Genomic DNA, 16694 nt, shown 5'->3' with positions numbered 1-16694 from the left:
GCCCCTATGCTTCAAACTGTGAAGCTGTAGGTACCCCTCTAACATTTTATTTTCATGTGTTGTTGAAGTCAGGTAATGTAGTATAAAGAGCAAGAAAGTCTGCATATGGAGGAGGTGGGTCAAACAAGGACTGGTCTTTCATCCAGGAGACAGAGGTTCATGTCCTGTGTGAAAGCAATTGTCAAATTGACTTATTTTTAACTTATGTATTGTACAGGTAATGTATATGACACACATAACTACTTATTTTAGGTCAAATTATTTCTCTGAAACTAGCAAAGTGGTAAACTTCATGCAGAGCCTTGGACATGCAAAACTGAATCTAAAGGGCATCATAATTTGAACTGTATAGGGCCACTGATCAAGCTTCTGTAGAAGCTTACGTAAGAGGAAAAAAAATTCTCACAATATTTCAACATAACACTCCACTTTAAATTGAAACTTGACTATTTTGACTTGTTAAAACTGGAAACACAGATGATACATATAACTACAGTGGCTCTGATTTATCACAGTATCCCAGTAAATCATGGCAGTGTGACAGTGAGACAGCATGAATAATACTGACACAGATACATGCATTTCACCTGTTATTCATTTTATTATTTACACCTGTCCTTTTCCTACAGTCACATGTCGAAATATTCACATCTGAGTCCATGAAAATCTGTGGAAGCAGATGAACCCAAACTTGACCCAAGAGCCTAAGTTTTACACAAGACACAACCAAAACCCCAATGCTTTGTGGGGACCTGTCTGGTTTGGGTCAGGTAGAACTCCATCACATCATAAAAACAGTTCAGGTATGAACAATTTGGCTTTTATGGCCAAATAAAGTGTTTTAGATCATTTGCCTGCCTTGGCTTGAAAAGTACAAAGTTATCATATCTGATAAAATGATAAGACAAAATAAGTGGTAATAAACTGGAATTAGCCTTTAAAACCAGAGGTGGGACCAAGTCATTGTTTTGCTAGTCCCAAGTCTTTGTCCCAAGTCGAGTATCAAGTCAAGACTTGCAAGTCCCAAGTCCTCTGCTTTGAGTTTTGAGTCATAAACAAGTCATAATGTTCAGACAGTTTCCAGCCTCATTTGACTAATGTTAGCTAGCTAGCAAAGTAAAGCTACTTAGCTGTTAAGCTGATGTACAGCCAGTTACAGTATTTTAAGAGTCCAAGTTGATTTGAGTCCAAGTCATTTGGAGTCCGTATCTGTGTTTAAAGCTTATGTCGTTGAAAGCTGCAGAATGCTTCCTTTTGGCAAAGATCCAGAACAGTAATCAGACATATGAGAGGTGGACGACACTGGCTGTCATGTGATTTCTAATCAAAGGCCATAAATCAACAAACTGATGCATCAATCTCACCTCAGCTTACACATCAGCTCCCATGAGAACAACTCCCAGCATACACGCTTCTCTTCCCTCCCCACTCCCACAATGCCTCTCTGCTCTCACATACTTAACTTTCCTCCCTTTCATCTGTCATCTCCTCTCTTTCCTTCCTCTCTCTGGTGTCTTACAGCACTTTTAGTTCCACTTTTTCCTCTTTCTGCACATTGCGCTCTGTGGCTATGTCTTCATTGCTCCCTGGCTCCCACCCATCCCCGCTCCCCCTCCGCTGTTTGTGTAGGTTCTGGACCGTATAGCTGTTTTAATGGCACCTCTGGCTTCAAACTGCTCTGTGCTACCTGTCACTGCTCTGTTTCTGCATCCCATCATTGCCAAAGCATCCCACTGACACTGTTACGCTCATTATCGCAGGGCCTGGCCGCCCGGCTCGGCTCGGCGCATTCACAACAACAATCCTGCCAGTGTTTGTGAGAGCTCAGGTCTTATGGAGCCTATTTACTGTATGTAAGTGTGACACATATAGAGCAGAGTGAAGAGGGAGCACTGAGGAGATCATTAGCAGCAGTCTGTGCAATGACGAAAGGAGCTGCCTCCCCGCCTGACGCCTCGCTCTCCGTTTGTGTGTGTTTGCACGTGTGTGTGTGTGTTGCAGAACTCGAGTGCAGACCACCGTGTGAGGCTGGACCTGGGCCTGTGGGACAAGTTCAGCGAGCTGGCCACTAAGTGCATTATCAAGATCGTGGAATTTGCCAAACGAGTGCCTGGATTCACGGGGCTGACCATCGCGGACCAGATCACGCTCCTGAAAGCTGCCTGCCTGGACATTCTGGTGGGTGCTGGTGCTTTTATTTTGGAGGAACAAAAATGGTGTGTAGGGAAATAGACTCGTCCCTCTGTGGTTGAACTGGTCACACTGTGGTGCAAGTTGGTAACAAGTTAGCAACCTCAGAACAATAAATTCTGACATGCTGCAATCTGAATCAGGAGTCCTTTAGCCAATCAAAATGGCAATAATTATAATAAGCATGCAAAAAGTTAAAGAGGTGGTGAATATTGTCAAGAGAATGCACATGTATCTATCAATATATATGTTTTGTACAGTGGAAAAAAGTAATAAAAAGAAGTAAATAAAAATGTTTTTACCAAGGAGCTGCCAACTTATCCTGAGCCCCTTAAAATTATGGCAGATGCTATTAGCACCTAGGCGTCAGTAGCCAACCATGCTATTTGCACCCAGGGTGGAATATTCAATGTGGCTATTTACACCAGCATGGCAGAGACAGACCATGATCTTTTCCTGAACTTTATGGAGTACTTTAGTTGCCTAAACCTAACCCTCATGACATGACTGAAGACATGTCATGAGGGTGTAAATAGCCACACTGGCTATCCACTCTGGGTGCAAATTGTATTGTTGGCAACTTACTCCTGGGTGCTAATTCATCCCTAATTAGGATTTATTGGCACCTCACCATTTCGTTTGATTCTTGTTTCAATTCAGAGGGCTAAGATGTGATTATTAAATGATTATTGATGCATCAGATTTTTAGCTCTTAAGCCAGGGGCTGCCACTTGGACTCCATCCATATAAAGTTGTTCATGCTCAGGTATTCTCACCAAAACTCAAACAGTATCCTAGATTAGAACATAAACATGACACATGTGATGTTGGTTATGTTACACCATCTAATTGGCTTAGCTTTAAGGAACATACAGCCTATTGTTGAGAAATGAGTTTTTAGTTTCCTGTTAGTTACTTGTCTGCTTCAATTCATAATCTTTCCAGCCAGAATTATTTCCCACATCCCTAGTGCTAATGAAATCTGCCAAATGATCATATTAAAAAACTACTTTATATATTATATTCCTTCATCTCCTAGGTGAAAGTCATGTGACTGTTCTCATCTAGGTGCAAAATAGACCCTATCATTTAAAATCATTTTGAAAGCCATAAAAGAAAGCAAGCTCATGGTAATGTGTTACTGTGGTAGTGTTCTCAGATTTATTGCTACATCCACCAGTGGTTCCTAAACATTTTCTGGTGCACCACCCTTCATAGGCCAGAAAAACTTCAGCCCCCCCCACCCACCCTAACACCAACCCATAATTATTATCAACCATTAGAAATAACTGGTGAAGCAACAGATTAAAAAAGGATTCAAAAGTTGAATTTGAATGACATAAAGGTCCCAGGAGGGCCGGCCCCCTCAGTTTGGGAACCACTGAGATGCCCAGTTCCTAAAGGTTTTTTCGTGCTCATATTGCTCTTGGTTGTTTAGCAGAAGATGAATCAGTGACACATTTTTGCCCCAATTTATTTCCCAAATGATATATTGAATGTCTGCAAAGCGTATCGCCAAATCTGATCCACCATCGACCTGCTCATCCAAACCCGACGTTAATCATCTGTGGACAAATTAAAATCGGCTAGTGAAGAACCTGGCAACACATTTTTAATGTTCCAAAAGTATATTTTTGACAGTAAATTTATGACAGTATTGTGACTCCGTACAGCTATGTAGAAATAATCCGATCAGGACTTAGCTGGTTAGTTGGCACTGCGTTGCATAGGTATGCCAAAAGGTTTCTGGTCTGGGGATATTTTGACATGTTTGCATGGAGCACAGTGTTCCACTCCCTGTCTCTTTCCTGCTTTTTTTTTTTTAAAGTACATTAGTCACTGCTGTGAACCAGTTTCCTTTAGCAGACTAACTCCCAGATACACAGTTTAGATTCCTCTTCAGTGGAGTCTAAACTCTGTAAAATATTTAGTAATGAGCTAAAAACCTTCCCTGAACTGTTCACAGCAGTGACATAACACAGTTATATAAACATACCTCTCTCCCAGATAGGGAGTTGTCTACTTTAGTGTATCTAATATTTATTTTCTAATGTCCCTGTTGTTGCTCAGTGTGTAAGAATCCATTAATTCATTTAGACTGAGCGGTGAGTCAATAGCCTCAGATCTCCGGGGGATTGGTGGGTTCAACCTCAAGCCCGGCTCCCATAAGACCAATCCTCAAACCTTATTGGATGACCTACTCAGCTGGCCAGTAGGAGTCAGGAAGATCCAATTAATTGATCATGCCACTCAGTTTGATTCTTCATGTGGAGGAGCTGTCTGAAGCGGAGATTTGATTACACACAGAGGCATTATTCAGCCTCTAATCTTTTTTGGGGGGACAGTTGTTTTTAACATTGGACAGTGGCTGCATGTGTTAATGTTCTTTTTTATGGAGTACAGATGTGCAAATGTCTGCACGCAGAGTCGTCCGGCTGCGGCGGCTCGCTGTTTGTTTGTTATTTAGGACTTGTTAAGTGGAGCGATGTACTGGTCTAATGCAGCCGCAGTAATGAGATGGAAAAAAGGCAAATGGCTGCCTCTCTTCCTCCTCTGTCTCTCTCTCATGCATGCTTGGCTGTTGTAGGGCAGTGATTTGATTAGCATTCACTGCTCAGAGGGAGAGGAAGGAAGAGAAAGTGATGACAGGCTGCTTATGTGACCACGACTACAATACAGAGTTTAACTCGCAGGGCTTGGTGACATCAGCAGGCTGTTAGAGGTGTGAGTACTGGTTTATGTGTTACTGGGCCATTCTACAGAACTAGTTTAAAGTCGTCATTCAAGCCACAACGCTTCCCTGCCAATGATGAGATATCTCATCAATTGCTGCTTTCACTGCGAGGCGGTAGGGGACACTGTGACGCATTGTCTGACAAAAAAATTGTCACTCTAAGAAGAAGGGAACCACTGGAATTGGGCAGCAGAAGAAGATGGGGGTGGGACACACACACACCTAATGTTAACCACACAGGTGACAGTGATGTCACACACATAACATGAAGTGATTAATTTTTATTTTTTTTTAATTAAGAAGATGTTAGTCAGCACATGGTTAGCTAGCACAGTTTTCTGGGACAACAACCAGCAAAAAGTTCTTTAATGGCATCAATTCAGTAGAATTGCCCTATAATAGTAGCAAAGGTCTCATGCTGCTGTCAAATAGTGTGTACCGTGTTCATGAGATGAGTCCTTATGATCAGCCCTCTGGTATTCATGAGTTGTGATATGTTTGCTGATGTTTTCAGAAATGTTAGAGGTCCTGGGAGTTAATTTTTCATTGGATAATAAGTTAATATTGTATTTTTTGTCATAAAGAGTTTTTCTTCCTAATTTAATGATTATGACTATTATGATTTTCCCAGTGGTCTTACCTTGTCCTGCATCACCTGCTCACTAGCTTGCTAAAATGTTAGCTTGGTGGCCTCCTGACAGTTTTGGGGTCCATGTTGGTGTTGCCTAGCAACAGTGTTGTTATGACTTAACCATTTGAACGTCAAGCATATCGTGTGCACGACTTCCCATATCATAACCACAGCCTCAATGGAGAGTCTCCTATCCTCTAAATGAGGTCAATTGTGGAAAAAACACATACTTCTTGTTATCTTTTTACTGTGAAAATTACAGCGAACACAAGCATTTTGAGAAACAATTTATTTTCTAGCATCTCTTGCTGAGGATTAGGTGTTATTTGCAGCTAATAAAGATTTCATGAAGAGACAAGAGACAAACTCTCTTGTTCTCTCCACTCCTTTGTAAGGATGCCAGCTTGTGTATAGTATCACCACACAAACTGAACATACTGATTTGTGACTCACTTTGACAGTTAGATTAACTGCATGTGCCTGTGACTCACGATTATTTTGCGGTTTGTTGACTCCTTTGAGGAAAGTCGAAGAGAGGTGCACATGAACGCACCGCTCCTCCACTGTCTGGGCTGACGTCAGCGCCGTGTTTGCCTGCAGACACCCTACAGTCAGACACATCGTGAGGCTGAGTTTGATTGTGCTTCTCCTCCAGACTCTAACACACATTTATGATTATGTAACTGACAAAAATAGAAGCACGACTAAATTTCACTGTGATGATTTTGAAAGTTTCAAGTCACCGTGAGTTCTTTTTCATACTTCAGTGAAACAAACGGGAACGATGCTTGGAAGTTTGGAAAACGCCTTCAGAAAACAAAAGACTCTAGTTACAGTAGTACATACTCATCGTAGTCTGGTGTGTCAAGACATTTTTCCTCAGTGTCCCACATGTTCAACTTTCAGCTGTCTCACACTTTACAACCATTGTCTGCTGTTCTATTTTTTCATTCTGAAATTGCTGCTCATTAAATTCCTTAATTAAATTCCTTATGAAAAGTGCAATAGGTTATACACAATTACATAAGTGACCGATATGATGTAGCTCAATTAGCAGGTGCAACTTTTGTGGCACAGATATTATGACAAAGCAACCACATTCAACTTTTGTGACCATTAATAATAATAGCCAGATGTTACATACCTCACTCCAATCACCAAAAAAAAACCCCACTCATCTCTATAAACAGATATCTACATATGAATGATTGAATGAGTTAGTGGTTAATTACATTCACTGACTGTTAATAAATTTATGTCAGTTTAATGTTTTAATAAATTTTCAGGTGAGAAAGTAACCATTTAGATTAGAGATGCACTGATCGACTGGCCAGAGACCGGAACCATTGTTTACATCTGCTTCCACAGGAGATCACGTGAAATTGTGTCCTGCAAAATCCCGCAAGACTCCATGATCTCACGAAATCGCGTTCACCCCATTCATAATCTTAATATCAGACTATAATACGTCCTGGCTGTAACCTGGAGGACTTTGGAGAAAATCTAATCTAGTAAAATCTAAAAAAGTATTTAATGAATATTTAATAGTCAGTGTTTTATTATGAACATCCAATTTAATTTTTATAAGAAAAGTTGCAAAAATGTTTGTGAATTCTGTCAATAATAGTTCTTAGAAAGACTGAAAATTGAAATCGGCCAAAATTGGAATTGGCAGGTCAGACCCTTAAAAAAAAATTGGAAATCGGAATCGGCTAAGAAAAATGAAATGGTGCATCACTGCAAAATGCTACATCTCTAATTTAGATTCCCAGCATGTGGTCATTTTATCCAAATTAGCTCTATTTAAGGATTTGCTCCAGTATTAAATGAAATGAAATGATAAGATTCTCTGCTGTCCCAGAAATTAGGGATGTATGCGATTAGTCAACTAATGATTAAACACAACTCGATACCAGAAATACTAGTAGACTAAACTAATTATCAACATTTTATTCATGTACAGTGCCAGTTAAGTGTTGCCTCTAAGATGTTATGCAGCTGCATCTGCATCCCAGATGTTGTCATCAGCAAAGTGGGACAGATGATATCTCATAAAACCAGTGCAGTTCGGTAGTATTTTGATCTAACACAAAGTTGTATGCAGGCTGTGCAAATGACTACTCAACTGGAGCAATGCATTACTATATTCAGCGCAGGCATGTGGACTTTAACCTGCAGGGAGAGCAGGCTGCTGTTGCTACCACTGCTAACATTAGCCACACTGCGTGGCCAACAGCTAACACTGTGATCCTGCACATTCAGTCAGCTGTTTTCATGTTTTGTAAGATAATGTGCAATGTTCATAATGCACGGCACCAAGTGGTGCACATTTCAGTGGCATTTAAAGTACAGTTTCTTTATTGAAGAATGTGATTATGTGTATTATGTGTGACAGCAGCTTCAAATGGCTCTGAATGCATGGAATATTTTTGGGACAACGTGTAACCTAATCACTTATTAAATTTTGGCTGTTTTTTGCTTTCAGACTAGTTGACTACTCTAAATTAAAATTTCCATTTAATGGACAGGGAAATTAGTCACCAGGGACATCCCTACACCCTATCTTTGTGTCACAGGTGCTATTTTTATTGTCCCAGGGACAACAGGACATCCTTAATTTCGAGCGCTGGGTGTGTGCCCTTTAAAGGACATGCAAAATGAGAGCGAAGGTGTTACAGGGTACAGGATGATCTGCATTTTGGAGAGGAGGGGATGCAAAAATCAATGATTTATGCATGAAGATGCATATTCATGTGAGGTGTAAATGCAAAGTAGCTAAATCATATCCAGACACAAGCTGGATAAATGAATGCTGATGAAAATGAGGCCTGTACATGCAGTATTTGTTATTCAGCGTGTATGTTTTTAACAGTAGCAGTGTCGTATTAAAGAATGGTTTGTGGAGTTTGTAGTGACTAAGTCGTACTTGTCCGATGTGACAGAGCAGTGTAGTGAACTCCCGGGGACACAGAGGTGAGAAGTTGAAGGCCGGCTGTGATGACTTTCTGGCTCTCGCTCAGCCATCAACATCCGCTCACCAGCACATTTCTGTGGTGAAGGGCGTAGATACTCTGCACAATGGCTGGGTGAGGGAGTGTCAGAGGAAAGATCAAACACTGTGTGTGTGTGTGTATATCTGTGTGTGTGTGTGAGAGCGTGTGTGTGTCTAAACGCAGGCCTGGCCAGCCGGTGCGAGTCACCGCCAGTAGCCATGTTTTATTCTTTTTCATGTTGCAGACACGCCTGCCACTCACTGTCAGAGCCAGCCCACTCAAATAGCTTCAAAGGCTACTGTAGCTTCACATCCACCATCAGTTGCTTCATTAGGTGTACACACACACACACACAAACACACACACAGTGCAGCAGGGAGACCCAAAGGTTATTCTCTTTGAGTGTGTGGAAGGTCATTGTTGTGCTTGTGCTTGTTGTATCTGCTGCTCTTTATGGGAAACTTGTTAGACTTGCTTCAGACCACTGACATGGAGGGTTATTCTGGAGTCTACCTGCCAGTCATGGCCACAGTTAGAGCGATGTATCATATATAAATAATGCTGTAAAAAAAGCAAAGTCAGACATCACTAAGTGTATCAGGTGGTTAAAGCTGCAGCAAGTAAAGATGTTCCAATTTTCCAATGCGATTCAGATAGCTGAAGTTTTGTGTATCAGCCAACACAAGTGCTGATACCAGTGAGTTCTGAGAAATTATTATTACTATAGCTTATAAGGCTGGAGATATACTTGCTTTTAACTGTGCATTCACATATGCATCCATAAGCATCATGGCTGTCTTGTATATCCTTCATCCATTTGGAGTGATGGTTGTGCACATCCACAGAAATGAATCCCCAGCCTAAAGGCTCATTAATTCCCCCTTTACTTATGAAAATAGATGTAAATAGGTGTCAAACGATGTAACTGTCACTGCCCACAATGAAGGCTGGTTTATGCTCTACAGTAGATACATATACTGATATTAACGGAGCCTTCTGTCCATACTCTACAATAATTTTGTCTGTATTTCTGCACGTTTTCTACAAGCTTATGGATATGGACAATCTGAGCAGTAGCTCCAGTAGTCTTGGGGGCAGCAGAGCAGTGTAGCCACTAGCTCAAGCAATACACAACCACAGGACAACAAAGAAGTTTTAAAAATCCTTAAGTATTGAAACAGACCACTACCATCTACAACGCTGCCTCCGCTTTTGCTCCACCAGAGGGCACTGCTCAGTCAAAAGTTACCCCAAAAAAGAAGAAGATGAGTCAAAATACTCTGACAACAACAAATATAGTGCGGCTGGAGGAGGTTGTAATAATGCACCTGTAGGGAGGAGGCAAAGGGGAGACAGTAGATGATGGTAGTCTATGAAAGCATTAAATTAAGAAAGAAAAAGTATTTTCCAAGTGCTGTTAAACAGAGCAAGGAATTTTTAACAGCTTTTCCAAATATCCTAGTTTTATTTTGGATGCTTACATTGTTTTAATTTGCACACAGATACAAAATTATTTCACAAAAACCAAAAACTACCAGGGTCAAAATTAGTACCCCCCCGATTCTAATAGTAGATTGTGTATCCTTTTTGTTGGATAACAGCCTGCAGTCATTTGTTGTAGTTTTCCACAAGTCTCAGACACATCTCCTGAAGAATTCCAGCCCATTCTTCTTTGGTGAATCTCTCAAACCAATCCAGATTTGATTGATTGTCCTTAGCATACTTCAGTCTGACTTGAAGGTGTCTCTTCCATTCCTGTGCAGGGTTCTAGTGATTGTCTTCTTTGAGACTACAAGTCCTGACTTGATCAAGTCATTCATTAGTGTCTTGGCATTTGTTCTGGGCTCTTTAGACTCATCTCTCACTAGTTTTCTTTCCAGAGTCTTTGACATCTTTCACTTCCTCCCTCTGCCAGGCTTGTTCTGTACTGTGTGACTCTCTTTGAATTTCTTGATGATACTTCTCACTACAGTTCTTGACACTTGGAAACACTGTGATAACTTTGTTTCCTGCTTTGTGAGCATCAACAGTTCTTTTTCTCAAGTCTAAACTGATTTCATACTATGTGTAAATTGGAAGATAACCCTCAGTTTTAACTTGATTTTACGAGCTTGAGCATTAAGTTAAAGCACAACAGTGGTTTGTGCTGTGGCTCAATAAAAAGGTCAGTTCTTAAGGGGGCTAATAATATTAACCCTGGTCATTTTTGTTTTTTCTTAAATAATTCTGTCATTGCGCACAAATAGAAATAGTTTACGCTTTATAAAGAAAAATAGTATGTTTAGAAATACTGTTTTCAAAATTTCATAAGGGGACTCAACTGTAACCCTGTATGAATGTCATATAGCTACTTTTATTGCTGTATGGTCTGGCTCAGGTTTTAAAAAAGGTGTATGGGACACTTCTGGGAAGTATCAGAGTTCTGTTTCACAACTTCCAAATTACATGATATTGGATCAGTGTATAGACTTATATACTGACATACTGACATACTAGTTTGTTTTTTTTTGTTTGTTTTTTTTGGTGCATTTCCAGCCTTAGTTCACCCAAATCATAGACACACAAATATATCTTCTCACTTGTAAAGCTGTTTTAACTGATTGTTTTAGCCACTTGAGGAAGGAGGAACAAGCTGAAATTCATCGTGTCATATAATCTCATCGCACAAAGCTGCTCATTTTTCACAATGTTCACCAGGTCCTAACTTTGTCTGACTGCTGCTTGGTGTTGAGCAGGTAAAACAGCCAAAACAACGAACTAGAAGTGGCTAAAAAGGCCTGTAAAGCTGAGAGGAACTGCAGAGTCGGTGCCAGTTCTCTGCAGATTTGTCACTACAAGTTGCAGCTTTCATATTATACGTAGTTATTTGATCCATTGTTAGTACAAAAATATTGATTAGTGCAGCTTTAGATTACAATTTTCAGTGCTGTAAGAACCACAAACAGGCGGTGAAAGTTAAATATCAAAGACCTGAACAAATAAAACAAAAAGTATCAGTATGGTGAGATATCATAAGGAAGGTAATACATTTTTGTTAATTTGGGTAAACTGACCCCTCCACTCAAAAATCAATTTCCAGTATTCATTCTCTTTATCTGGTAACACTTAACTTATAAATGTTGATTATACATGAAATGGAAACTTAATCTGCTTTCTTTTGTGTATTTTTCAAATGGAAACATCCACTCAGCTGGTAGGAAAAAGCAGTGATGTAAGTTACCTCCCCTTCCCCCTCCTCAGTCTGGGGGGTTTACATGTAACAACATTATTATTATTATCTACATCAGGTCACGTGGGAAAACATTTTAAGGAGGGCTTGGGAAAATGTTTACTCTAAAACATACATAATTTGACTAAAAACAATACTTGAAGCTAGAGAATGATACAAAAACCTCAAAAATAAACTAAAAATAAAAATAATGTACCCATTTGTTACAACTAGTTACAGCTCATTATAAATGATGTCTTATAAGAATGTGGTACCATTAAATCATGCTTTAGTTTTTGGTTTATTTTAAAGGGATAGTTCACCCCAAAATTAAAATTCAGTCATTATCAGATTGAAGGTCAGGTTTATTTTGTTAGTCCACAAACACTGCTGGAGTTTCACAGGAAAACAGTGTTGCAGAATCTCCCAAATAATGGAAGTGAATGGTGACCAGTTTTTAAATGTAAAAAGAAACCTGGGGAAAAAAAAAGATAAAATGCATCCATACTGCTCGTCTGGTGTAATCCAAGTCTCCTAAAGTCCCGACATGCCATTTGCATGCTGTCACACCAGACACTGCTAACAAGCTAAAGATCTACTGTATATAAGTAATAAAACCAAACTTGATTTTGAACTTAATGTCCAAGAGTTCTTTTACTTTGCTTTGACCAGTCTGTGACTGACAAACATCAAACACAAGTTTAGATTGACAAACTCAGTGATGGCCTAGATGTTTTGTTGTTCACCACTTCACTCTATAATGAAGACTGAAGACTTTCACTCTGTAACTCACTGGCTTTTAGTGGCAAGATTTAGTGTCCAAATGATGATTTCATGCTTTTTTGGAGCCATTTTCACACCAACAAGAACAAGGACCTGAGGTGAACACTCAGTGCATGTCAGTTTTTGCAATAACTTCTCAACTATCTGCAGCTTCACCTCTGTAGATCAGCCCTCTATGACTAAGGTTTCTGTCCACTAAGTCCCTGCTGACTAATCCTCTCCCTGCTTTCCTCAGATCCTGCGCATCTGTACGAGGTACACCCCCGACCAGGACACCATGACCTTCTCGGACGGGCTGACCCTCAACCGGACGCAGATGCACAACGCTGGCTTCGGCCCGCTCACCGACTTGGTGTTCACTTTTGCCAACCAGCTGCTGCCCATCGAGATGGACGACACGGAGACAGGCCTCCTCAGCGCCATCTGTCTCATCTCTGGAGGTGGGCGAACCGGGGGCACCGTACCATGCATTCAGGGAGGGGAGGGGAAGGGAGGGGAGAGGAGGGGAAGGGAAAGAAGGACAAGATAAGAATATAACTCAAAGAGAAAGGACACAAACATCAGTGTAGTGCACTGCCTCCTCAGCATCGTCACGTTGCATATGTGAACAAGTCCATGGAACTTAAAGACGACGTAACGCAAATTGTCTTTGAATTCATGAGCAATCAAACACACCCTCACTCTTATTTTCATCATCGATTAATCCAGTGGTTCTCAAACTGGGGAGTGGGCCCCCCTGGGGGAGCACAGAGCAACTGCAGATGGGACGCAGAAGACCAGGGGAGAAATAAAGAGTGAAACAAGGTTGAAGGAGTACGATCGGTATAGAAGAAATACACAAACAAGAGATACAGCTAACCTTTTTTCAGATTCTGAAAGGGGGGCGTGCCAGAAAAAAATTTGAAACCACTGTGCTGTGTATCTGTTGATTATTTCCTTGATTAATTGTTAAGTTGTTTGGCCTAAAAAATGTCAGAAAAAGTCAGCATTGACTTTTGTCTAAAGTCACGTAACACAAAACACTGTACTTATTTGTAGGTCTGGGTTAAAAACATCTATTATCAATTCAGATTGATTTTCCTTTGCATGATCCAATATCAATTCATAAAATCCCCAAAATAGACCTTTTAATAAATGTCTTTTCTCCTGTGGATGTGTGGCACAGCCTGCAGTTATTACCCTCATGAGCAGCCTTTTGGGGAGTGACAGGAAGGAAGGAAACTTACGTTACTCTTTCAAAATAAAATTACCAAAGAAAAGTTTCTGAATAAAATCATCTAAAACTGGAGACTTCACAGTATGATGTAAAAATATTTTGCTTTGCTCAGGGAAGGGGGAGGACGGCAAAACAATGGTAGGGAGAACACAATTCTTAATGTAAATATTAATATTTTTAAGAATGCACCAGGTTAGAGGATTCCTTATACAACTGACAGTAGTAGGTCTCTGAGATTCTTTTTCATATCCAAGTAAAACTGCTGTTTTAACTAGAATATCCCTAATCAAATCAATACTGATATTGATTCGAATGGAATGGACAACTCCGACGTATCCTGTGAAAACACACCTTCACCTTGAATAAATTACAGATTTCTCTGCATTTGAAGATTGTTAGAAACATTTGGAGTAATGTAAGTGCACAACTCAACTAAATATATAAGATATGTCTCGCATTTAAATGTGAACATATTATATCAGCATATTCTTAGATTAAAGATATTTTTATTTTTCAGTATCTAATCATGTTGTGACTCCAACCCTGACGAGATATTGTGATAGATTTTTCATGTCGTTATATCATGATAAAGTGTGTGTCTTTTCCTGGTTTTAAAGGCAGCATCACTTTAAAGCAATGTCATTTTCTGAACTTACAAGACTCTTCTAGCTGTTCTGTTATTTGCCTTTATCCACTTAGTCAATAATCAATAATCATCCCCACAATATTGTCACAATATTGAGTATTTTGGACAAAGATGTTGTGATATTTACTCATTTTATCACCTCAGCTGCTTCCAACCCTGGAGTACACAACATGTTGTCTGTCACAACCTCCATGATCAATAATTATCTATAATGACCTACATGAAACTTCACCGTCATGAAAGGTTTTTCAGCTGTATTGCCCAGGCTTAGATTCACAATATGTTTTTTTTTTTCAGCCAATAATCAATAATGACTTGTCATGGCTGATACTGATAAGACAACAGATAATTTCACATTTTTGTGTTTTAAAAAGAAGGTCTTGCACAGCAGAGGATAAGAGAATCTAAGATGTAGTGAGCAAAGATGAATGATTTAATATTCTGCAGCTCTGACCGAACCAAATCACTATTATTAACAAAACAAGGAACAGTTCTGACTCTTCAAATGTTCTGTTTTTCTTGTGAAGTACATCAAAAACATGACAAACTTTTACAGCTGATAATTATTGGCTTATTTTATAATATAATATAATATAATATAATATAATATAATATAATATAATATAAATTTCCAATTTATTGTCCCTGGTATTTTCTGTGCATCTACATTTTTGTAAAGTATCAGAAATCTGTAACCTCAGCTCAGACATATGAGTGTCTGTCTGCAGAATCTCATCACACTCCTTCATTAAGATGGCTACACCATGTTTTTCAGCCTGATTACATCATATATTTAACATAGATTCTGATTTAAAGATATCAACAGAGTTGATAGTGTAGTCATGGAGTACATCAAGTGGAATGAATAAACTGATTCACTCCACATTCAGACCATGCCTGACTGCACTCCATTCAGCATAGTCAGCCTGTATTGATTCCTCCAGTTAAATATTGAGCGGAGCTGCAGCCCAGTTTGGGATGAAAGTAAGCCAGCCTCCACGGGAGCCTGAAACCAGGTCAACCACAGGTTGCTATCAGTGAGGCAGCACTATCCTGACTGCCAAACACAAGGAGAGGAGAGGAGAGGAGAGGAGAGGAGAGGAGAGGAGAGGAGAGGAGAGGAGAGGAGAGGAGAGGAGAGGATGACGTGCAGGTATGTCACAGCAGCGTCAGTTCACTGAGTGGATTGTTTGAGCTGCCCTCCCAGAGGAGATTATCCCGCTCCGCTTGTTTTCCTCCAAGATACCTGAGGCATGACTAACTCTCTCATGTCAGGATACACACACATTATCACACACACATACACACAAGTCTCTGTACTCGTCCCACTCACTCAAAGTTTTACTGTACGTCCACCAAAAGTTCCACAGCAGCCTCAGTTCTCATTATCACTCTCCTCTCTCTCCCCTCGGTGCTGCGGCTCCACCGCTGCTGCTGCGTTTTCGCTCAACAATATATATTTATATAGTCAATCCCAAGAGCCTTGGCAAATATTACAGGCTCTTGCATAATCCATGGACAGTGTGAGACACCTCTGATTGCATCTGTAATCACACACCTTGACGACAGGTCCAGCAGCTGCTGATTTCAGTGCACACACTGCCACCTTATGGCCTCAAAGTGTAGCATGTGTGTGTTTAATCTTAAATGTGTTACATGACATTTTTAAAACAGACCATCACATTTTATTATGTGAATTATTATATTATGAAATTTATTTAAAGAATTTTACTTGAGAGCTAGATTATCTGAACAGTCTACCTTTTTTAAAATAGGCTTGCAACTAACATTTACTTTTATCACTGATTAATCTGCTTAGATCTTATTTAAAATTACAGATTTTATTTAGCATATATAGCGTTAAATTAAGCTCAGATAATTGATTATTTGGTTTGAGTAATTTTGTTAAGAAAAAAAGTCAAAATTCTCTGATTTCAGCTTCTTAAACATGAATATTTTCTGGTTTCTTTACTCCTCTCTGACAGTAAACTGAATATCTTTGGGTTAAGAGTAAAACAAGACATCTGAGGATGTCATCTTGGGCTTTGGGAAATACTGATCGACATTTTTCACCATTTTCTGACATTTTAAAACAAAAAACTATTGATTGATTAAATGAGAAAATAATCGTTTGTTTCAGCCCCGCCCTACTGCACAACCACTAGGTCAGTGGTACATAAATATATTTATAATGTAAAACATTAGACAGATGAAGTGGACATTATGGATTGTTTACAGAGGATATTATTGTTTATATGTACATAAGAGCATGTAAATAGTGTTTAAAGACAGA

At 39.6% G+C, this 16694-nt stretch overlaps 1 protein-coding gene across 1 annotated transcript in view; it reads left to right on the top strand.

The window, feature by feature from the left end:
* Window positions 1-16694, top strand: part of LOC146312656 (retinoic acid receptor beta-like) — a 117885-nt gene that overhangs the window by 88514 nt on the left and 12677 nt on the right. The window contains exons 5-6 of the mRNA XM_084738376.1: window positions 2002-2178; window positions 12775-12979. Of these exons, the coding sequence (XP_084594502.1) occupies window positions 2002-2178; window positions 12775-12979 (382 nt within the window). The remainder of the gene's footprint in view (window positions 1-2001; window positions 2179-12774; window positions 12980-16694) is intronic.

This window comes from Lutjanus erythropterus, chromosome 16 (assembly GCF_056507025.1).
Source record: "Lutjanus erythropterus isolate fLutEry1 chromosome 16, fLutEry1.hap2, whole genome shotgun sequence".
NCBI classification, from domain to species: domain Eukaryota; kingdom Metazoa; phylum Chordata; class Actinopteri; order Lutjaniformes; family Lutjanidae; genus Lutjanus; species Lutjanus erythropterus.
Note: the sequence above shows the minus strand (reverse complement) of the source record. Positions and strands in the feature narration are given on the sequence as shown.